Source organism: Cavia porcellus, unplaced genomic scaffold (assembly GCF_034190915.1).
Source record: "Cavia porcellus strain 051 isolate PalLab524CR breed Dunkin Hartley unplaced genomic scaffold, mCavPor4.1 scaffold_37, whole genome shotgun sequence".
Classification (NCBI taxonomy): Eukaryota; Metazoa; Chordata; class Mammalia; order Rodentia; family Caviidae; genus Cavia; species Cavia porcellus.
The window spans coordinates 9,674,996-9,700,621 of NW_026947520.1; the positions used below are offsets into that span (position 1 = coordinate 9,674,996).

General features: G+C 38.2%; 1 protein-coding gene across 5 annotated transcripts in view; it reads left to right on the top strand.

Annotated features, from left to right (window-relative positions):
* Positions 1-25,162, top strand: part of LOC111753267 (zinc finger protein 709-like) — a 60,090-nt gene extending 34,928 nt beyond the window's left edge. For all 5 annotated transcript variants that reach the window (XM_063243260.1, XM_063243256.1, XM_063243259.1 and 2 more), the window contains one exon: positions 1,132-25,162. In XM_063243260.1, coding sequence (XP_063099330.1) covers positions 1,132-3,247 — 2,116 coding nt within the window. In that variant the 3' untranslated portion in view covers positions 3,248-25,162. The remainder of the gene's footprint in view (positions 1-1,131) is intronic.
* The last annotated feature ends 464 nt before the right edge of the window (positions 25,163-25,626 follow it).

The window sequence follows — 25,626 nt, forward strand, 5'->3', positions numbered from 1 at the left end:
TCAGGAAATCTATTTTTCTATATAATTATGAGACATTAGGATCTAAAAATTGCTAAACTTGAAATAGTAGTCAAAATGAAAATGAATGTAGCATTGTAGTAAACTGATATTTTCATGCCATCATGCAGCGAATTACATCTGTATATGTTTTAAAATTCTTAGAAGGCACCCTCTGACATTGGTGGTGGAAATGTTAAATACAGTGACTGTGATCATCAGTTATACAAATGCCTCAAAATGTAAAACTAAAACTTCCATTTGATCCAGGTATACTCTTCCTGGGTATATTTCCCAAAGGCTTAAAATCATCATATTATCCTCATAGTTGTGCAGCTATACTGAAACCAGGTCAATTTATGTCAGCTGAGCCCTAGAAGCAACCTAGATGTCCATCATCAGATCCATGGACAAGGAAAGTTTTTGGTAGGCTCAGTGCGATGGTGCATTCTTGTAAACCATGTAGTCTGGAAGCTGATTCAGCAGGCTGGCAAGTTGAAGCTCAGCCCGAGTAACTTAATCACCCATGTGACTCTATCTCAAGGTGAGAAATAAAAAAGCTGATGTAACTTAATGCTAAGACCTGTGTGTAATTCCCAACACTGAAAGAAAAAGAAAATCTAATATATAATCAGCTGTAATAATGAATGGTATATCATTTGCCAAAAGAAATGGGTGAGTCTTCATTCCATTACGTTAAGTGAAATAAGTCAGGCCCAGTATGTGAAATGGCACATTTTCTCCTATACAGGAAACCAAAAATATAAGTTAGGGAGTAAAAACAAGGAGAAGTGATAGGAAAAGGAAAGGCTGACTTTTTGGAGATGAAAATATAAACAAGGTAGGGAGAAAAAGGGGGAGAGTAATGGGTAAAAGGTATTTAAATGATCAGTGTGTGATATACACACATATAGTTGCTCAGAGTAAAATGAAGATGACGATATTGTAAAATACACCATCTTAAAAATTCCCCTATGAATAACTCTTTTGGGAATGACTGTTTGGAAGGAGTCCTCCAGGGCATCCAGTTAATTCATTGTCAGAATTTCTTAGCAGGCGTGATAACAGACCTTCTTCTGGTAAATCATTAATATGGAGATCAGTTTTATTGTGACCTTTTTTTCTCCTTTATAGAAATAAAGCTTGGAATCAATATAAGGAAATACTCCTTTGGACTCCAAATGCTACTGTGGATATGAAACAAGATAGTTTAAAATCAGCTGAAAGCATTGCTTCCAGAAAGCCCCAAATTGGGCCTTTGTCCCTAAATGTGCCCATCATAGCTCACATCACACCGAGGCCGTGTGAGTATTTGGGATCAGAAGAGAAGCTGCATAACTGTAACAAACATGAAAGAATGTGCTGTAATTTCCAGTCCTTTCAGCAACAGGCAAGGACAAAGGGAGGGAAACCCTACAGATATTACCAGTGTGAGAAATCCTACTCTGATCTTAGTGGAAGAACTATCCTTAGAGAGAAAACCTTTCTATATAAAAACAATTTGAAAGTCTCCAGCACAGCCAATGATGTTCAGATCTATGTAAGAAATCACAGTGGAGCAAAACTCTATATATGTAAGCAATGTGGGAAATCTTTCACCAGACATAGTACATGTAAAGTACATGAAAGAATTCACACAGGGAAGAAGCCCTATGTATGTAAGCAGTGTGGGAAAGGTTTTGGCACATGCAGTGCTGCTCAGATACATGAACGAAGTCACACTGGAGAGAAACCCTATGTATGTAATCAGTGTGGAAAAGCATTCAGTACCCAGAGTTACTGTAAAATACATGAAAGGAGACACAGTGGGGAGAAACCCTATTTATGTAAGCAATGTGGGAAATCTTTCACCAGACATGGTGCATGTAAAGTACATGAAAGAATTCACACAGGGAAGAAGCCCTATGTATGTAAGCAGTGTGGGAAAGGTTTTGGCACACGCAGTGCTGCTCAGATACATGAACGAAGTCACACTGGAGAGAAACCCTACGTATGTAATCAGTGTGGAAAAGCATTCAGTACTCAGAGTTACTGTAAAATACATGAAAGGAGACACAGTGGGGAGAAACCCTACTTATGTAAGCAATGTGGGAAAGCTTTCAGCACACGTGGGTATTGTCAAGTACATGAAAAAACTCACACTGGGAAGAAACCCTACGTATGTAAGCAATGTGGGAAAGCTTTTAGCAATTGTAGTGCATGTATCATACATGAAAGAAATCACACTGGAGAGAAACCCTATGTATGTAAGCAGTGTGGGAAAGCTTTCAGTGCACAGTCTTATTGTAAAATGCATGAAAGAACTCACACTGGGGAGAAACCTTATGTGTGTAAGCAATGTGGAAAAGCTTTCAGCAGGCGTAGGACATGTAACATCCATGAAAGAAATCACACTGGGGAGAAACCGTATGTGTGTAAGCAGTGTGGGAAAGCTTTTGGCAGACAGAGTCATTGCCAAAGACATGAACAAACTCACACTGGTAAGAAACCCTATACTTGTAAGAAATGTGGGAAAGCTTTCAGCACACGTGGCTCTTGTCAAAAACATGAAAGAACTCACACTGGGGAGAAACCATATGTATGTAACCAGTGTGGAAAAGCTTTCAGCTCAGAGGGTTATTGTAAAATACATGAAAAGAATCACACTGGGGAGAAACCCTATATATGTAAGCAATGTGGGAAAGCTTTCAGCACACACTTTTATTGTGAAAGACATGAGCGAACTCACAGTGGAGAAAAACCCTATGCATGTAAATTATGTGGGAAATGTTTCAGCACACGTTGTGCTTCTCAGATACATGAAAGAATTCACACTGGGGAGAAACCGTATGTATGTAAGCAGTGTGGGAAAGCTTTTAGCACACACTTTTATTGTGAAAGCCATGAACGAACTCACAGTGGACAAAAACCCTATGTGTGTAAATTATGTGGGAAAGCTTTCAGCACACGTGCCTCTTGTCATAGACATGAAAGAAATCACACTGGGGAGAAACCGTATGTATGTAACCAGTGTGGAAAAGCTTTCAGCACACAGAGTAATTGTAAAATACATGAAAGAATTCACACTGGGGAGAAACCCTATGTATGTAAATTATGTGGGAAAGGTTACAACGCAAAGTATGATTGTGAAGTACATGAAAGAACTCACACTGGGGAAAAACCGTATGTATGCAAGCAATGTGGGAAAGCTTTCAACTCAAAGTATTATTGTATAAAACATGAAAGAAATCATACTAAGGAGAAATCTTAGGTAGGTTAGCAAGGTGAGAAAACAATCAGTACATGTCAAACTCATGAAAGAACTCATACTGCAGGGAAATACTGCTCATTAGCAAGGTGGGAAAGATCTCAGCATACACAGGTATTACAAAATACATGAGGTCTCATTGGGGAGAAGCTTTATGTTAGCCTATTTTGAGAATACTGTGAAACTTTCTCATGTGGTGGAGACTAGCAGAAATAACCAATACAAAGTTGTCTTCACAGAACGGGGCGTGGGGGTACATGCCTGGAAGCCTAGCACTCGGCAGGCTGAGGCAGGTGGATTATTGGAAGTTTAAGACCAGCCTGGGCTACCAAGTGAGGCCATGGCCAGCTTAAACCCTGTCTCAAAAAGACAAATTTTTGTCTTCATAAATTTTCCAGAAAATGCAATTCTAGAAGGAGATATTTTATTTTTTTTCAGATGGAGATATTTTAAAGTACATAGCTTTTTCCCCCAGTAAACTGCTTATAAATATCTGGATTATGTGTTTGTATTGTTTCATATAAAAACTTTAAGTTAACATTTATGTATTTTTGTGTTAGTGTCTTTGGGCTTACAAAAAATACAGTGTCTTTTAATTAAATATGAAGAATTGAAATACACTTTTTACTTTTAAAGATAGTTCATGTTTATGTAGTTTTTGTTTTGTCTTTAAAATTAGGAGGTAGGGGCTGGGGATTTAGCTCAGCGGCATAAGCGCCTGCCTTGCAAGCACGTAGTTGTGAGTTTGATCCCTGGTACCAAAAAATAAAAATAGGAGTTACAGGTCACTAAAAAACTTATTTTTGTTAATGATTATTTGTTAATCATTGGAGTTTTGCCACAACATTTTAAAACTTTTTCATGTAGACTTCTGTGTAATGAAAGATGTTTTTGAATTTGATGCTATATTTTATGTTGATATTTTCAGAGATTTATGGACTTGTGTTTTTGATAAAGTTGAATTGATTTCACACAACTTAGCAATTGTTTTTTTTTTGCAGTGTTGTTTTATATATTCTGATAAGATACTGTTTATTATGTACATAACATGACCGGCGCAGCCCCCCAATGAGACAGGAGACGCTCTTGTGGGCGACAGTTAACTGCTGCTTTATTTATGCGGGCTCTGGTTTATATATTTGGCCATGACCAATCACAGGCTGCCACGAGGAAGCAGGGCGGGAATGGGACGCAGGCTCTGGCTACTATATCCAGCTGTGGCCAATCAGGGGTTGCCACAGAGTACGGAGTGAGCACGGGGTGCGCACGGGTTGGCTAATTTAAAGAGGGACGTAGCGCATTGCCGAAGATGGCGTGGTCCTTAGTCCCAGGTGGGGTATGGTATGTTGAGCGTCTGCACCCAACAATAACATTGCCTATTTTTCTTGTTCTTCAGGCATTTACATAAACTTTTATCTTATCATGAAATTTTATTTTTCATGTTTATGTTGCAAACTTTTAATTTAGTAGTAATTTTTCCACCAAATGCACCAAAAATAAACCATACTGTTGTGAGTTTCAAATTGCCATTGAACAGCAGGTCCATAAATAAGTCTCCAAAAGGATACAGTGAATTATAGTAATCTCTCCAGGAAAGATATGTGATGGCATGGCTTATCAGTAACAAAACTTTTGAAGGATTTTGTTAGATGTGGAATTATTTTGGGGAGAATGGTTGCTATTGAATCCAACAAGTCAAATCCTATTATTCTATTTCCTACTGCTATGATGTCATTCTTCTTTGGTAATGGGTATTTTTCCTAAGAAGCCAAACTAATGGCATAAAGGAAATCCTAATTCATGAGAGATATTCTTTTTTTTTATTAAAAAATGGAATTTGCTACTTTATAGCTTAGGTTGTGTTCTGTTTTACCAGTATTTGAGATAAATTTATACAATGCCATTTCTTGGTGTTCATAAGGTCCACTGTCTGACAGTGGACACTGTCTGACAGTTTATGTGACAGTTACCTTCATACATAAGAAACTGGACAGCATGTGCGCATGAATCTCAGTTGGTCTTTGACCAGTTTTTTTTTACAATTGTTTTAACACTGAAATATGTGTGAAATGTTTTATACAATGGTCTTGAATAAAACCCAAGCCAACAAAACAATGGGAACAATATAGGACTCTCAAAACAAGAACATAGGGAATCAACAATGGCTGCAGCCCTCAGAAGGAGACCCTCCTAGATGCTACAATGTATACCTCTATCCTCTGAACCTATAAATCAGACCACTGGCCCAGATCTGCAATGTTAGTGAAACACCAAAGCACCACAGGCATCCAATTGCATTTCATCTCGATAGCTATCATCACAGCCTGTTTCTCCAGATAAGCTGGTTGCTTACTTGGGGAGTGGGAAGAAGGCATGGTTGCTACTTGTTTGCCAGCCAGAATGCCAGAAGGGGCTGGGATCTGGCTGTACTCAGCCTGGTGGCAGCCCGCACATGGTGCTGGTCCTCAGATGGGTCTCACTTCCTGGTGTGGCCTTGTTCTCTCTCCCTGCAGTACACAAATGGTACTGACTCACAGGGAAAGGCTGGGGTATGGTTGCCCTCAGTCTGGTGGTGGCCTGTGCATAGTGATGGCTCCCAGATGGGGCTTGCTTCCTGGTAAAGCCTTGTTCTTGCAGTCCACAAATGGCACTAATTCGTGGGGAAAGGCTGCAATCTGGGGGTGCCTAGTCTATTGGCAGCACAGGCATGGTGCTGTTTCCCAGGAGGGCAGGAAATAGTCTTTTTATGGTAATTCTTTTTTTTTTTCAGAACAAAACAATTTAAGTAACATAGTATTTCACCACAAGACAACTCGACATAACAGTAGCTACCACAGTGTCTCTTTCCTTGAAATATTTGAGTATACTTTCATACACTATAGTATCAAACCTAACAAGACAGTATAAAACCATTCAAGAGAATGAAAGTACTACAGGGTATACAGAACCAACTAACAGAAAATGAACAATGGTTACTGTATTATTTCTTTGTCCATAAAAACTTTATTTATACTATCACATATAATAAATCCAATAACACAACATGATAAAACCGATGGAGGCAGAGCTAAAGCTTGGTAGGACTTCAAGGGAATATTAAATCAGTACTAGCTATTATAATGTCTTGTTTTCTTCAAAATAGCTGTTCATATCACAGACAATAAAATCAAATAATCCAGAATAAAACCATTCCAACTAATGAATGAAAACGTAAGATTTCAAAGCATATAGTGGGGAATCATGATTACCATATACTTTTATGTATTCTAACCATTTCTTACACTACGGAAACTATACAGTATTTATACATGTGAGTTTGATTTATTTCACTGATGAGTATGGTCTCAAGCTGTGTCCATTTATTTATAAATATCTCAATGTGTTCCTTCTTTACAGCTGAGTAGTAATCCATTGTATAAAAATACCACAACTTTTTTATCCATTCCTTACTTGATGGACACTTAGGTTGTTTCCAAAATCTGGCTATTACAAATTGTGCTGCTATAAATACGGGTGCACATATATCACTGTGGTATGATGTTTTCAGTTTTTCTGGGAATATGCCTAGAAGTGGAATAGCTGGAACAAATGGGACTTCCAATGCCAGCTTTTTGAGGAATCTCCAGACTGACCTCCACAGTGGTTGCACCAGTCTACATTCCCACCAACCGTGCAGGAGTGTTCCTTTTTCCCCACAATCTCTCCAGCGTTTGTTGGTAGTTTTCTTGATCCTGGCCATTCTTTCAGGAGTGAGATGGAATATCAGTGTGGTTTTAATTTGCATTTCTCTAATGAGTAATGATGAACATTTTTTCATGTATTTATTTGCCATTTGTATTTCTTGCTCTGAGAACTGTATTCATCTCTGATGCCCATTTTTGGATTGGATCTTTGAATTTTGGGAGTCTGATTTTTTAAAATTCTTTATATGTTTTAGACAGAAGACCTTTGTCTGAGGGACAGTTCACCAAAATTTTTTCCTAGTTTGTGGGTTTTCTTTTCACTATGCTGGAGATTTGATATGCAGAAACTTTTTAATAAGACATGATCCCAGTTATTGATTTTGGGAAGTATTTCCCATGTGGTTTGATTCCTGTTCATGAATTCTCTACCTACCTCTATGTCTTCAAGGTTTTTTACCCACTTTGTCTTCTAATAGATTTAGTGTTTCTGTTTTAATATTCATACCTTTGATCCATTTAGATTTTAGTTTCATACATGGTAATAGGCATGAGTCTAGTTTTAGTTTTCGGCATATGGAGAGCCAGTTTTTCCAACACGATTTATTAAAGAGACTTGTTTGTCCAGTGAACATGTTTGGCCCCTTTATCAAAGATAAGGTGGTTGAGTGTGTTTGTAGTTGTGGTTGTATCTTCTAATCTATCCCATTGATCTTCAGCTCTGTTTTTATTCCAGTACCATGTTGATTTTATTATAGTAGCTTTGTAGTATAACTTCAAGTCAGTGATTGTGATGCCTTGCCTTTGCTGCTTAGAACTCTCTTTGCTATTCTGGGTCTCTTCTTGCTCCAGATGAATTTTAGGAGTGATTACTCTAGATCTATGAGGTATGTTGATGGTATTTTTATTGGGATTGCATTGAATCTGTATAATAGTTTTGGGAGAATGGCCATTTTCACAATATTTATTCTCCCTATCCATAAGCAAGAGATGTCTTTCCATTTTCTGAGATCCTCTTCAATTTTGTTTTTCAGTGTATTATAATTTTCCCTCTATAGATCTTTCACTTCTTTCGTGAAAATAATTCCTAAATATTTCATTTTTTGGATGCTAGTATGAAGGATGTGGCTTCTTTTATTTCTCTCTCTGTGATTTTGTTGTTAGTGTATAGGAATTCTGTTGATTTTTGAGTATTGATTTTGTATCCAGCTACATTGCTGAACTTATTTATTATATCTAGGAGTCTTTCAATGGAGTTTTGGGGGTCTTCTATGTAGAGTATCATGTCATCTGCAAGTGATGGTAATTTAACTTCCTCTTTTCCTATCTTTACCTCTTTTATTTCTCTCTCTTGTCTAATTGCTCTGGCTAGTATTTCCAGTACTGTATTAAATAGAAGCAGTGATAAGGGACATCCTTGTCTTGTGCCTGATTTTAAGGTAAAGGCCTTCAGTTTTTGGCCATTTAATATGATAATGGCTGTTGGTTTGTCATAGATGGCCTTTATCATATTGAGATAAAGACCATCTATTCCAATTTTCTGTAAGGTTCTTATCATAAATGAATATTGGACCTTATCAAAGGCTTTTTCTGCATCTATAGAAATGATCATGTGATTCTTACTTTTGGCTTTATTGATATGGTTGGTTACATTTATTGATTTACATATGTTGAACCATCCTTGCATTCCTGGGATGAATCCCACTTGGTCATGGTATATAATCTTCTTGATGATTTGCTGCATCCTATTTGCCAATATTTTATTGAGGGTTTTTGCATCTGTGTTCATTAGGGAGATCGGTCTATAGTTCTCTTTTTCAGTTGGGTCTTTCTCAGGTTTTGGTACTAGAGTAATATTTGCTTCCAGGAATGACTTAGAAAGAATTGCTTCCCTTTCAGTTTCATTGAAGAGTTTGAAGAGTGTCAGCATTAAGTCTTCTTTCACTTTCTTGTAGAATTCCACAGTGAATCAGTCTGAGCCTGGGCTCTTCTTTGTGGGTAAGGACTTAATTACATTTTCAATTTCATTAATAGAAATTGAGTTATTCAGCAGTTTTACATCTTCTTGACCTAGCTTTGGTACTTCATATATTTCTAGGAATCTGTCTATCTCTTCTGTGTTATCAAACCTATGAAAGTAGAGGTTTTTGAAATAGGTGTTGATGATCTTCTGTATTTCCACAGAGTCTGTAGTGGTTTCGCCTTTTTCATTCCTTATTGCATGAATTTGAACTTTTTCTTCCCTCTTTTAAATAAGATTGTTTAAGGGCTCATCAATTTTGTTTATTCCTTCAAGGAACCAACTCTTTAATTTATTGATTCTTTGGATTATTTTCTTAGTCTCTATTGCATTGATTTCTGCTCTTGATTTTTATAATTTCCTCCCTTCTTTTGGCTTTGGGCTTGACTTGCTCTTCTTTTTCTAGCTGTTTGAGGTGTAGCATCAAGTTATTTGTTTGTATTCGTTCTGTTTTCCTGATGTGGGAACCCAGTGCAATAAATTTTCCTCTGAGGACAGCTTTCATTGCATCCCACAGATTCTGTTAAGTTGTATTTGTATTTTCCTTTGCTGGTAGGTATTGGTTAATTTCTTCTTTAATTTCCCCTGTGACCCACTGATTGTTCAAGAGTGTGTTATTCGATTTCCATGTTTTTGTGGGGTTTTTGTGGTTTCTTTTATCATTAATTTCTAGTTTCATGGCGCTATGATCCGGTAACATACAAAGGATAATTTCAACTCCTTTGCATGTATTTAAATACGTTCTGTGGACTAGTATATGGTCTGTTTTAGAGAATGTCCCATGTACTGCTGAGAAGAATGTGTATTCTGATATTGTTGGATGGAACACTCTGTATATGTCTGTCAAGTCAATTTGTTCACAGGTATGGTTCGATTCTGTTACTTCTTTGCTGATTTTCTGTCTGGTCTATCTGCCCCTTAGTGTCAATGGTGTGTTATGGTCTCCTGTTATAATTGTGTTATTGCTAATTTAATTTTTCATTTTTATTAATACTTGCTTTGTATACCTGGGTGCTCTGGATTTTGGTGCATGTATATTGAAGATTGTCATCTCTTCCTCTTGAAATTTTCCCCTAACCAATATGTAGTGACCTTCTTTATCTCTTCTGATCATCCTGGGTTTTAAGTTCACATTGTCTGTAAACAGAATACCTACCCCTCCTTTGGGGGGGGGGTTTCCTGCTGCATGAAGTATTGTTTTCCATCCTTTGACTTTCAGTCTGTAAGTATCCTTTTGGGATAGATAGGTTTCTTGCAGACAGCTATCTTTCCATTCTGTTTTAAATTGTCTGCTTTGCTTAGTGGTTTTTTTCCTAAGTGTATCTAAACTGTCTTTCAGTATTCTTTGCAGGGTTGGCTTGGTGATCATAAAGTTCTTCAGCTGTTTTTTGTCATGGAAATATCTTATTTCTCCATCTATTTTGAAGGACAGTTTTGCAGGGTACATCATCTAGGTTGAAAATCATTTTCCTTTAGGATCTGAAATACTTCACTCCATGCTCTTCTTGACTTTATTTTTTGTGCTGAGAAGTCTGCAGTGATTTTGATAGGTTTTCCTTAATAGGTGATCTGTCTTTTCTCTCTGACAGCTTTTAACACTGTATTCTTATGTTGGATTTATTATATGTCTGGGTGTAGTTTTATTTTGGTTATGACTATTTGGAGTTCTACATGCTTCATTGATCTTGATATCAGTTTCCAATCTCATGTTTGGGAAATTTTCAGCTATTACTTCTCTAAATATTCTCTTGACATCCTTTATGTTGTTCCCTTCTTTTTCATTTTTTCCTATCAACCTTATGTTGTTTTTCTTTGTGTAATCTTGCAGGTGTTGAATTGTTATTTCCTAATTTCTTGTTATTTTTAAGAGATCTTTCCTTTCCTGTTCATTAGCTGAAATCTTGTCTTCAAGGTCTCAAATTCTATCTTCACTTTTGTTGAGGTGGTTTGACAACTTTCAATGGGATTTTTGATTTCCTGTATATCTCTTTGAATCTGCTTCATGTATTCTGTTTATTTCTTATAATAATCCCTTATTGTTCATCCAGGGATTCTTTTTGTTTTGTTCCTCTAATTTTTTAACTGTGTTGTCTTTGGATATGTTCAGCATCTCTTTCATTTCTTTTATCATTTCTGCTTTTACCTGGGAGATTATTTCTAGTTTGTATTCCTTTAAAGCCTCCCGGAGTTGCTTCTTTATTTCAGTTGCTATTATTTCAGGTATTTCAGGTGTACGGCATATATTTTCTGCTATGTACATGGCTCCTAAGGTTTCTTGGGATGGGCTAGAGGTTTGAGATTGCATTTTGGTCTTTCATTTTGTCATTTTCCTTATTTCTGTGTTTCAAGTATTGTTCCAAGGCTTCCCCTGGGCCTGTTGGAAATCGTCTTCTTTGCCCTCAGCTCCTGGGACTCTGGCTGCCTGGTTCCCTGGATTGAGAGAGCGTCACTGTGGGTGGTACCGGCAGGCCCAAGCCTAGCGGAGCCAGTCAAATATTGCAGGAAGCCAGAAAGTTCCCAGGCCAGAGGGGGCAAGGATCCCAAACTCCCAGGGCTCGGGATTGTGCAGGGACACTCACCTCCTGCTGCCCAGTTTCCAGAATTGAGAGCACAGGCAGGCCCAGCACCACCACCACCCCAAGCTGGCCGAGCACAGCAGGAAGCCGGGAAGTTGGCGCAGGCAGCCTAAGACCTGAGGAGCCAGTCGAGTGTGGGAAGTTCCTTTGGGAGCTATGATCCCAAACTCCTGGGGCTCCTGGGACTCAGGATGGAGCGCAGACACTCCTTTATGGTAATTCCCGTACAGCAGTCTCTCTCTCTGTCTGTCTGTCTGTCTGTCTGTCTGTCTGTCTCTCTCTCTCTCTCCATATATATATATATATATATATAATATTTTTTATATATCTGTATGCCTCCGTTGTAGAGTAAAACATAATGCAATATGAGTAATCAGGCATTTCATGTTCAGAATATAGAGACTTAACAATGCTGTTGATGGTGTCTTTGATAGAAAATAAAGTGGAATGATACAACAAAAAGTATATAAAATTAACTTCTGCATAGTTGTTATCTTATTTCTCCATGGATTTTGAAAGATAGTTTTGTAGAAGACATCAATCTGTGTTAGAAGTTGTTTTCTTTCAGAACTTGAAATACTCCATGCTCTTCTTGACTTACTGGTTTGTGTTGAGAAGTCTGATAGGCTTTCCCCTCATAAGTTATCTGTTTACTTTCTCTATCAGCTTTTTATATTCTGTTCTTATTGCTGAATTTCTGAGATCTTGATTATTATATGTCATAGTGTAGATTTATTTTGGCTATGGCTAATTGGGGTCTGTGTGCCTTGCCAATCTGTATGTCTGGTTATCTTCCCGTGATTGGAAAATTTTCTGCTTTCTGAAAATAGTCTTGTGCTATTTCACTTGTGTTGTCTCCTTTTTTGTTGACATCTATCTATCTTATATTGCTTCTCTTTGCATCATCTTGCAGCCATTGACTTACTTCCTGAATCCTTGTTATTTTTAAGAGATCTTTCCTTTCATGATCACTACCCAAATCCTTGTCTTCAAGGTCTGAGAGTCTATCTTCAATTTCATTTATGCAGAGTTGCCTGTTTTCAGTGGAATTTTTTATTTCCTTGGTATCTCCTTGAATCTGTTTCATGTATTCTAATTGTTTCCTATATTTTTCATTCAGGTTTTCCATCGTTTTTTATACGCTCCTGATTTTTAAAAAATCTGTGTCTTCTTTGGATATGCTCACCAATTCTTTCATCATATTTTATCATTTCTGTTTTTATCTGAGAGATTACTTCTGATCTCATTTCCTTTACAGCTTTCTGGAGTTGTTTATTTCTGTTGTTTATTTCTGGGATGGAAGTTTTAGATTGCATTTTGTTCTTTCATTTTGGCATTTTCTTGTGTTCCACCAATTCAGTTGGATGCCAAGTCCTAGCTGCTTCCTGCACTGGTAGCCCATTGAGCAGTGGGCCACAGTCAGGGTTGCTGATGATTGTGAGCCTCTGGGTGCAGACTCTTGGTCCCTGCAGGCCTCAGAGTTGGCTGCTGCATGTGGATAGATTGCTGGATGCAGCTTTGCATCCCCAGGAGCCTCACTTACAGTTCCTGTGTGTGAATGTGTCATTGGTGTAGCTATGGGCCTCACTGTGGGTTCCCAGGTGACTGCAGATTCCTGGTCCCCATGGGCCTCACAGATGGTTCCTGGATATGGGCATGTCGCTGAGTGCAGATTCCCAAACCTCACTGGTCTGAGGGAGAGTTCCCAGATGATAGTAGGTCACTGGATGGAGCTTCTCAGTCCCTAGGAGCTTCACCTACAGTTCCTGGGTATGGGCGGGTCACTGGGCACAGCTTCCCAGTTCCTATAGGCCTCTCTGTGAGTCTCCAGATGACTATAGGTTACTAGACACAGACTTCTGGTCTCTGCAGGCCTCAGAGATAGTTCATAGGTGTGGGAGGGTCACTGTGGGCAGGCTCTTAAACCTATATGGGCCTCTGGGAGAGTTTCTGGATGACTGGATCACTGGGTGCAGCTTCACAGTCCCCAGCCTCACTTAATTCCTGGGTATGTGCAGGTCACTGGGTGCAGCTTCCCAGTGTCTGGGCCTCACTGTGGGTACCTGAGTGCATAAATTTCAGTTTTTAATAAGCAAAATGATAACTCTTACAAGTTAGGGTTTCATTGATGCAATTAAATCAGTTTATTAGGTAAAAAATAATTATTAAAGATTGACATCTCAGCTGCAAGGAATACAGTAAATCCAGTTGGCTATGTAAACTCAATAGCCAAATAGTTTCCCTAGTGTAAGAAATGATATAAATACATAAAAGTATGTGGTAATCATGATTCCCCATTATATGGCTTTGAAGCCTTATAAAGTTTTCACTCATTAATTGGAATGGTTTTATTCTGGGCTGTTTGATTTTATTGTCTGTGATGATATGAACAGCTATTTTGAAGACGACAAGACATCATAATAGCTAGTGCTGATTTAATATCTTGTTGAAGTCCCATCAAACTTGTTCTGTCTTCATTGGTTTTATCATGTTGTATCTTATTGGATTTTATTATATGTGATAGTATAAACAAAAGTTTTATAGGCAAAGATAATATAAAAACCATTGCTCATTTTCTGTTAGCTGGTTCTAAATACTTTCATCCTCTTGAATGGTTTCACACTGTCTTGATATGTTTGATGCTATAGTGTATGAAGTTATACTCAAATATTTCAAGGAAAGAGACACCATGATAACTACTATTAAGTCAGGTTATCTTGTGGTGAAACACTGGGTTGCTTAAATTGTTCTGTTCTGACCTGTATTGTTATGATGTTATGTCCTCTTTTATTTCAATCTGCCCCCCTTTTTAAAAATTTATTATTTTTTAATTAGGGGGAAATTTTTTAAAAATTAGCAGGATATATTATAGTAACTTATTTGATTTCCTGTTAACTTGATTTGAAGCCCTGTATTGCTCTCACCATCTTGTTTTGACTGATTTTATTCTATTCTGTTTTGTTTGATAGTATCAAGTTTGAGGGTATAGGCAATAAGATTCACTATGATGCCCATTCTGGTTTGACTGTTATCTTCTTTTGAAGTCCTGTAATATCTCCAATGTTTAGGTTTTACTGGTTTTGTTCTATACTGTTTTGTTCAATTTTATTATACCTGATGATATAGGCAATTATTTTTAAATTAGCAAGAGTCATTATGGTATCCATTGTTGATTACTTTGTATTCTGTTTTTACATCATGTACTCTGTACTATGTCCATCCTTTGTTTTGACTGACTGTGCTTTGTTTTATCACATTTGGTTTTAGTCTCTTCCAAAAAAAAAAAAAAGTAATAAGAACTGTGGGAGTAATAAAACCTAAAATGTGTAATTGTTATTATAAAAAAAAGAGAGGAAAAGAAAGTGCTCTAAAGGATACAACTGCAAGTGTGTGTAGATGTGTAGGATAGATGACCATATTACTAAGTTTTGTTGGATCATTGAACACAGCTGTTTGCAGTCTCACTGTTTGAATGTCCACTTTGTATGCTTTAATCCTGTAACTTGAAAAACTATTTCTAAAATGACAATATATAATCTATTAATTAGTGATTTCTTACTTTTTTTTGAAATTCTATATTGTACCCTTTTACTGTTTTTTTTAAATAAAATTTAAAAAAAATAAACTCAATAGCAACCATTCTCCCTAAATTAACTGACAGAGTTGACGATTCCTTTAAAAGTGGTTTTGCTAATAAATCATCCCTCCATGTATAAAGACTGCTGCTTTGTGGGAACCAAAAGCCTACAGTTGTATGTTTTAATTTTTGGTACATGTGGTGGGAAAATTATCACTAAATGAAGTGGTAGCAATATAAACATGAAAAGGAAAAAGTTAAGATGAAAAATTTTATGTAAGATTAAAAAATTTTATTTAAATGCTAATACTGGCTCCAAAATGTAAGAAAATTAGGCAAAATTAGGTGCTAATAGGCAGGTACCTTATCAGGAAATAAATAACATTTGCTAATGTGCAATTTGTGGAAAAACAACTCATCTGTTTAAAAATATTCACAAATCTCTGAAAATATATCTTAAAATATAGCATCAAATTTAAAAAAATCTTTTGTTACACTCAATATGAAGTATATGCACCCAAAATTAAAACAAATTGTAAAGGCAAAATCTCAACAATTAGAAAAATTAGTATTTTTAATGCCCCATACCTCCTAATTTTACTTTTTTTGTTATTTATTTTAATGAAAGCATAAACATTGTATATTAATATGGAATGTCGGCAAACCCACTCTTCATCCTTTATTGTGTAATGTGGCCCTTCCACCAAATACTGTAGGATTCTATTACTGAACACTAAGAACAAGTTTCATTTTGACTAAAAAGTAGTGAAACAGTAGCTGGTAAAAATTTACCACTTATACATTATTTTGGGGGAGTAACAAACGAGCACCGCAATATAGGTAACTGTAAACTCAATTTTTAAGATGTCCTAGCAGCCAACTATTCCATTTAACATTTGTTACATTTTTAAAATTTAGTGACAGCCCCACTCAGCGACCTCAGAGTGGCCCCCAGCCACTTGCCTCCTGCTTCATGAGCCAAAAGGGCATGCAGCAATTTCCATCCCACAGGAGAAGCCTTGGCGTGTCACTCTGAGAGACTATTAGGGCCCCACCCAGCATCCCACATCACCAGAGGACCCACAGGAAGATCCCTCCAGGCCTGCTTGGGCCCTTCCCGGCGTCCCCTGAGTGGTGCACAGCCACCTGCACTCTGCCTCACAAGCTGAAAGGGCACACAGCAATTTCCATCTCCCAGGGAAGCCTTGGCGTGTCACTTTGAAACTGTTAGGGACCTGCCTGGTGACCCCAAGTGGCTGGTAGCCACCTTTTAAGGTGTGTCTAAGGACCCTTACCCATCTGGGGAAACCCCCTGCAATAGGGATAGATATTCTCAACCCAAGAAACAACTGAGACCTGTCAAGTCATTTGGCTTCCCTAAGGGAATATAGGAAAATGACAAAACAAAAGAGCAAAATGTACTCTCTAATTTCAGCCCATCCCAAGCAAGCCTAGGAGACATGGACAGAAGGAAATGTAAGCCATACTCCTGAGACTCCTGAAATGATAGCAACTGAAGTAAAGAAACAACTTTTAGATATTAACAATTTTTAGATGTTAATGTCTCATATTCACATGGATACATAAATAGATATCCTGAAGATGGGTCACTGTATAACTCAAAATTTATCATTTTCATATAAACCTATACCCAATAACTAAGTACAATTTCATATATATTCATGATGTTGAGCATGAATGAATTTTTATACTTATTTATATTTTTTTACACTGTTACTTCGTTCCATGGTATCAGTAGTAACTCAGCTTCCTATATTGGAATACATCTTTATTCAACTGTCAGATTACACACACTTAACCTGCATACACCTTTAGAGAACATTTGTGAGATTAAATAAATCTGAACATGGTCTCATTCTCTTCATTGTCATGCTTCTGCTCACAAACACTTGAGGAACCTTCCTTTTCCTCGTGACTGCAAATTACCTTAGCATTCTCCAGTAACTTTTGTACTCTTCTTCAAGTCTCCTGTTATCACAGACTTTTCCTGAAGTGTACAAGCAGAAATAACAAGTCACCACTTTATTTCATAAAAACCAATAGATCTCATTTAGGTTTATGATATAATGTAACCAGGATAGAGATACTCTTCAAAATGTTTTTACATTCTATTTAATTACATTCTATTTAATCAAATTCACTCCTCCAAAGTGAAGTTCACAGCTACATCCTCAAAAGTCACTGCCTCCTAAACGATCAAACATATATTTCTTAAAGAAAGGTTGAGACCCATAGGTGAGAATATCTCAACTCTTCTCATAAGAAGTTGAACTGAAAGCCAAGTGTTGTAGTGCTTATCTGCAACTTTAGCCCTCAGAAGGCTGAGGCAGGGGGATCCCTATGAATTTAAAACCAGTGTGGGGGGAGGTGAAGAGCTGAAGGCCGCCCGATGTGCTCACTGAGACCCGTGCTGCACTGTACTAGGCACGCCCAGACAACCCAAAGTTGTGCTTAGAACGCAGCTGCTGATAATGGGAATCCTGGGCCCTTAATGCGAGGACGTGGCACAGTGAGCAGTGGATCCAAGGGGAAGAGCTTTTTTGGCTCTTGGTGAGTGCTGCAAATTGGGTCCCAGGGCCCCGCAAAGCAAAGCCACCTGGCTGCACTGGAGGAGACCGCAAGAGGACCATACACCTGGGCACCAAAGCCAGGCACCGTGCAGTTTTCTGACCTATCCGCACTGTGCAGGGAGTGCAGTGAAGACATGCAGTGCAGTGGGGAGCGGACCCAAGAGGAAGAACTGCATTGATTCCCGATGAGTGCTAGTCGCTGGCCGGAGGACATCTTGGAGTTGGGCAGAGCCCGGTCCACGGTGATGTCAGTCAGCCACCCCTGGTGCAGAGAGAACTGGCGGGATCTGCTGGGGTGAAGCCACACCTCTGGTTGGAACCCAATAAGCAGGTACAAAATTGTCACAACACTGTGACGTCTACAAGGTACAGCCTAACTTGCGGATTGACTGGCTCAGAAGCTGGAAGCTAGCCTGCACAGTCCCTGCATCCCTGCATGTACCTCAGATAACAGCAAATTGGGGAGGGCAGCAAAACCCCAGTCAGCATGCTTTGGAAAGACCCTAAGCAATACAAAGAGGGCCAGAGACCCCCAGGACATACCAGTCTGAAGGAAACCAGAAACATGACAAGAGATAGAAATTTTTAAAAAATCTCCAGCTGCTGAACCTGGGAAAATAAGCTCAGGAGAAGTAAACACAGAAGAGAACCAGCACAGTAACCATCCAATACTAGACACAGCATCAGTGGACATAAAGAAATATCTTCATGATCTCATAGACAAATTTAAAACTGTATTTCTGATCCAAGTAAGGCAAGATATAAAAAGATTAATTAAAGAAATGATAAGCCCCTCCCAAGAGAACACAGATGGAAGAATGGAGGAACTCAGAAAAGAAAGAGAAACCTTTGATGAAGAATTTAAACATAATCTAGAATACATGAAACAGATTCAAAGAGATTACCAGGAAACTAAAAACTCCATTAAAAGCTGGCAAAATGCCTTGACAGAAACTAAAGTTAGCCTTTTGAAACTTGAAGAGAAATTTATGATATATGATCGTGAAAGAAAAGATCTCTTAAAAATAACAAGGAACCAGAAAGAAACACTTCAAAGACTAGAAGACGACAAAAGAATCTATAACTTAAGAATAAAACATGTGAGCGAGGAAGCAGAGTAACCAAAAATGAACTACAAAGACTATTCACAGAAATAATTAGGAAAACTTCCCAAGCATAGGAAAAAGAAATGATATCCAGATAAATGAGGCATACAGGACTCCAGCCACCTACAACCAAAACAGATCTATACCCAGACATATAATCAAGATTCCAGAAATCCCCCACAAGAACAGAATATTAAAAGCAGCCAGGGAAAAGAAGCAGATTACCTACAATTGAAAAATTATCAAAATAACAACAGGCTTACCAACACAAACTCTCAAATTGAGAAGAGCCTGGGGGAAATAGTCCAAGCCATGAAAGAAAATAATCTTCAACCAAGACTGATGTACACAGAAAAACTCTGTCTCAAAATTAATGGAGAAATAAGATGTTTCCAAGACAAGGAGGGACTGTGGGAGTTCATGGCCACCAACCCAACCCTACAAAAAATACTAAAGGACATTCCAGAAAGAGAGAGAGAGAGGAAAAAAATACCAGGATTCCAGCAACAGTGGCAGAGAAGCCTCAATGAACAAGGTAGACAGTGGAATGAAGGAGTAAAGTGGACAAATTATAGCAGACATGAGGCAGAGACAGTAGGCTATAATCTTTAATATAGATAGCCTTGATACACTAACATTAAAAAAAACAAACAGGCAGAGTAGATTGGGAGGCAGGTTCCATCGAGATGCTCTGAATAGGAAATACATTCAACCCGAAAGAGGGTTAATAAACTGAAAGTCGAAGACGAGAAAGCAATGTTATATGTGACAGGAAACCAGAGAGAAATAGGGACAACGCATCCAGCAGCCGCAGATGGATTGGAAAGTCATGACACTTTTGGGCAGTGTAGAACTACACAGCTGGAAGGAAGGAAAACCCTATGACTTTAGTGAGTAAAGGAGTACAGCTCAAGATCAAGCTCAGGGGTAAAAAGGTTCAGCAACACTCAGACGCGTAACAGGTTGGCCCCCTAATCTAAATATTAAAGGGGCTAGTGGGACTCAAAATGTACAAAGCATCCTGAGAAGGGGAAAGATGAAAAATAGCCTAAAAAAGGAAGGCAGAGGTCATTGTTAATAGTGTATCACGATTTAAAAGTCACAGTAGTCTTATCGCTCTGTCTAGTTTGATTTTATTTTGTTCCAGTCTGTCCACCCATATCAGATTTGAGGGCACAGACATCTAACCCAAAAATAGCAGGTTATATCATGGTAACTATCCTTAATTTCCTATTAACTTAAACTGAAACCCCGTATTACTTACATTGTCTTACTATGACTGATCTTATTTGAATCTGGTTTGTTAGACCATGGTTTTGCCTTGGCTGATTTTATTCAAATTTGGTATGCTTGATAGTATCAAGTCTAAAAGAGGCAACTACTCTGAAGATGACAAGACATAAAAGATATCCATACTGGTTTTGATTATTAACCGCTTTCCAGTCCTACAATGTCTTCAAAGTTGTGTTTTTATAAAAATAGCTAGGTAATACTATGCTTAACTATATTAAGCCTGATGATGTGGACAAGTCTATTGAAAATAACAAGAGAAAGTATAGGAACTACAGTAGATCACCTAATATTGTGGTCTTATGTGTCATTTTCATTGCATGTTTTTCTAGGAATTTGTTTTGTTTTCTTGTTATGATCTGTTTTTCCCTATATACAGAGAGGGTAGATATACATGTAGAAATTCACACATAGGAAGAATTTTTTAAACTATTTATGGGAACAGATTATGTAATGCAAGATGTAATGAACAGATACTCTGAAGAAGAAGAGACACTAAGAAACCCATGCTAATTCTGTAGCATTATGATGTAAAATCTAGCAATACTATTATTCACTGTTCAGAGTCATATTAGTCTAGTCTGTTAAGTTCAATTTCAGCATATGTAAAGATAAGGATAGCTATACGAAGAGAATGAGAGACATTATGATAGTCATTATTGACTTCTCCAATGTCAGGTCTTGAAGACCTAAAAAACCTTCATTGTCCTGTAATGATTTGATTCCAAAACAGAAAACATAGTGTAAAGGAATAGCTCTCAAATCTTTTTTCTTTTCTTTTTCTTTTTTTTCTTTGTCAAGGTCACTACACACATGGCAACTATAAACTCTTTTGTTGAGGTTTGTTTAAGGATGAATATTTTCTTACAAAACACAAAAAATGATTCGTCAGTATTAGAATCAAGAGTGTAACAGTGTTCTTATGAAGTAGGAATATCATGAACATTTTGGGAAAGAAACTGCATCTTTAAAAATATATTTTATTAGAAGACTGAATTTTGTCAACTTTTGTACATACTTCTAATGTCACCCTTAACAGGAGTTAACAAACGAACATTCTCCTACTTGGGTCAAGCTGTGCCACTATTCCGTTTTGTACAAGAAAACTGTCCTCACATATCATTGTAAGGGAAAGGCTTTAAGAATAATGAGAAATAGTTACAAACATTTATATACCCCCCTCTATAAAACCCTATCAACAATGGGATGGGAATTTAGCTCAGTGGCATAAGTGCCTGCCTGCAAGTGTGAAGTCGTTTGATCCCTGGTACCAAAACAAAACAAAAACAACTTTATCAAGAAATTCTTTAAAGATCTACAACACAGTCATAGAAAAAAACATGCATGGATGGAACCTGACAATGAGGCACGGTGCCCATGCCCGTAATCTCAGCAGTTGAATGGGTTGAAAAAGAACCAGAGACGTTGTGGCCAACCTGTGCTGCAGAGTGATTTAGAGGTCACCAGGACCACATAGGGAAGGAACTCCTGTTTGAAAACACAAAAGAAAAATAAACTGAACAAGATGATCTGGATAGTGAAAAGTAATGTACAGACTTAGATTTCATGGTGTGGTATACTATAAACTCTTCAAATTATATTCTTAATACAACAATATTAATAATGTCACTGAAGCAACTATGAAGATATGACAAACTCTTATAATCCCTTCTGAAAAACAAAGACAGCTCTATATTTTTCAAATCTCAAATGCAAAAGTAAAGAGAAGATTCCTTTCAATTTTGGAGGATACATGGGAGAGTCACCATCTTTTAAGCCTGAATATTGTACAGTGTTTAGATGCACTGTCTATAAGAAATATCAAAAATATTGCTTTATTTAAATGAAGACTTGATATGGATGGCATTATGAATCAAGAGAAACAAGTGACTGTACATTATATGAAATGAGTAAATCTGATTTTTCATCACAACCAAAGGAGCATCCAGGAAGATATAAGGCAAAAATATGAAATAAGAAACTTTAACACATAGAATTAGGTATAAGAAAATCATCTTGTCATCTGGTAGGGTGAAGAAATATTTAGACATAAATTTATAAAAGTATAAATATTTTTTCAAACTCATTTTATTTCAAGGATAAAAAAAGAAAAAAAACTACAACAAAATTTCAAAACATCATCAGAGAAAGGTATAAATATTAAGGTGATACAAAGGTACAAAAAGTTAACAGGATTACTGTTAGGGAGAGAATTTCGTTAAAATTAACCTGCAGAGTACAAATTATACAAGATATTTTCATTTTCTTTTCATTTTCTACTAGAAAACAGATTATTGAAAAACTATCTCAACACAAACATGAACATGTAATACATGCAGAAATAATTATGGAAGGGCTTACACAGGAAAGGGAAAAAGTGAAGGCATTAAAGACAGGAAAATGGAAATGAATATCAATTAAAATCAGTAAAATTCATCACATTTGAAAGCACCTGGAGCTTATCAGGAAAGGAAATTGGAATCACTGTCCCTGGTGGTGTGGTGTGGAGTGTACGTTAGATTTTAAGTTGAGACCTCTGTGTTAACAAGCTCCTGAGCCTCAGTGGGGTTTTCTCTGATCAGTTTCCAAGGCAGCAGGAAAACAAAGGTTTCTAGTGCATCTACATCACTAAGGAACTTGAAAACCCTGCTTCCCACCACTGCAGAAAGGCAAATGAGATGCTCCGTGGCCTCCACGGGCTCTCTCGGGTGGAATCACCAGAGGCCGAACCTCGGACCTGGCAGGTGTAATGGACACGCAAGCTCCTGGATAACAGGGCACACTCAGAGGGCAAAATGACCCCAGGAGATGGCATTTTCCTAACTCTGCATTATAACTCAAGCTGAGTGACAAAAGAACTCAGTTTATACTTGAACACCCACACTCACGCTCTCAGTCTCTCCTCTGAGATTCTCACCATGTAGTCCTAGTTGACCTTGACTCAAGACAATTATTTTGAGTCAGCCTCCCAAGTGCTAGGATGACAGGGATGCTCCAACATGCTTGGTGCTTTTTCTGCGCCTCTCCCACCACTGGCCCACTGCCTTACAGATTCTACTAAAGCGGAAACCCACAAGGGTCTCCACAGCTTGCTGTTCTGTGGCAACACACACTGGGTGTGCAGGGGCCAGACTGAGGGGTGAACTGAAGCTCTCTACTTTATCTTAGCTTTACCTGCTGCGGAGGCCATTCCCACAGGCTTCTCCGAGATGAGCATATAAGAGAGGTGTCCAGAGAGTGTGTGCAATTCAGAGAACTCAGGTGGTTTCGTGGACTGCAGACTCCAGACACATGGAACACAAACCAAATGGTTGAGGTCATTGCTACCCCTAGAGAGATGTAAGTCAGTGCAAAGGAAAAAGAGCCCCAAGCCTGGGAAGTGACCCAGAGGTTGCAGGCAGAGGAGATCAGCCTAATAAGGAAGGAAGAGGCTGTGGGAAAACAAAAGGGTGAAGTAGAAAGCCAAGCACTTTCTCCAAGAGTACGGCAGAAGGAATGATTCCTCCAATTAGCATAAAATAAACTAGGAATGGAAGTGTTTTCTCTTCAGCGTTATGTCTTGTGGTCAGAGCCTTGTGTCTGATCACTGACAGTTTCTACCCTTTCCCTTGTCCTTGTGAACAAGCGAGACACTTGACCAGAGTGGTGCAGCTTTCTGCAGTACTAACACAAATAAAGAAACAATGAAATCGAACCAAAACAAGTCCAAACCAGAAACTAAGACCCACAATCTTGCTTCGTGCCTGTTTGTTATCAAAAATACGACATGTAATGTATCCCAGTCCAGTTTCTTGGGATAACCTGATTAATATAGTACTCAGCATGGGACACTACCAGATAAATCTCATAGTCTGCAGAGAAGCACTGATGAGTAAGTCGCCACTTTCTACAGCTGATCTCAGCCCAAAAGGCTGAGAAGCGATTGACTCTACACATTCCGGTTGAGTCACTAAGGGAAAACGTACTGATCAACCTACAGGCGTTCAAAATATAATGTATTGAATATACATAATCTAGCAAACAAAGCTAGGCCTTGCCTCCTTTAAAACTGATAAATACAAATTATATTAAGCTGTGTCCAAGAAAAACTATGTAACACACATTAAATATTTCATGGAACTTAGTGAGTATGCTGCCCGGTAAACCCCTGGATGTTGTCACTTGGTGTCCCGTCACTAACAGAGCAGGGACTCACTGCTGCTGTCTAGCATCTTGAGCAAGTTTTGTACAACAAACCACTGGTGTGCAAATAGTGCAAAATTCCAAATCAAAGTAAATTTTTCACTGAGTACTTATCACATTTTCTTTTCTACTTCAGTGCTGGGCTGAACTCAGGGCCTTGCACATAGTACACAGTTACTTTTGACAGGAGACACTGTTGGTCTGGGTCTCACTCCATTGTCCAGCCTGGCCTTGCTATTACAATAATCGTGCCTCAGTCTCCCACGTGGCCGAGAGGAAAGGTGGGCAGTGCCATGCCTCACTGCAGTTTCATTTAACCAAGCACACCAACCATGGATATTAATGTTGTACTAAAATGCTAAAAACTAAAATGTAAAGTTAAAAAAATAGTTATTAGCAAAACTAGTTAGTTAAAAAGATAGTTATTAGCAGAACTGTCATTCTGTGCTATGTTTATTACCCTAGTAACCACGCAATTGAAGCACCAACCACATAGTTATAGATTAACTGACCCTGTTGTTGTCATGCTGCTCTGTATGCATCATACTCCCCCCCCAGTAACCTGTTTGCTATGTCAGCCTTTGTTCCCTTTGAGAGAGACAAATGATGCTGTGTCAACCACTGTTCCCTTTGTGAGAGACAAATGTTCCTGGAACTGGCAGACCAAGGGCTATGAACTGGCTAACCACTCACTGTGAAATGCCTCTGACCTCGAGCAAAGGGGAACAAAGGCCCACCTTGTTTCTGTTTCTCATTGCTATGAACTTAGTGGTCAATGAGCTAATCCTAAGTGAGCTATAAAAATCTGTCAAAATTCTGTCTTTGCACAGCCTTGCAAACTGTATCTGCACTATGCCGCTGGTACCAGCTTAAATAAAAGCGCTTCTTTTAAAAGATGTCTTGCCCCCTTCTTGACAACAGACAACATCACGGGGCTTGTTTGGGGGGTACAACAAATAATAGTGATTACCAAATCCACATGGCAGCCAGGTATGGTGGCACATGCCTGTCATTTCAGCATTCCAGGAGGCTGAAGCAAGATCAAGTGTATACTGGAAACTGGGTAACACGGTGAGGTTTCTCAAAACTTTAAAAATATTAAAAGGTGGAGAATGTATTCCGGAGAAAAAGTCCAAAGTTCAATCTTCTATATAATAAAAACGTCAACTACACCTAAAATCCACCAAGTCCTTGAGAAATCCCTCTCCATCTCACTTAGATGATAGCCATCAATTTTGAAGCCACACAAGCTCACAGTTTCCTAATTTCCATTTTTTCCTCAAAAACAATTATGGACAAAGGTGCTGGAACACACCGCTAGTCTCGGGACTCTGGAGCAGAGTCAGCTGGATTGCCACAG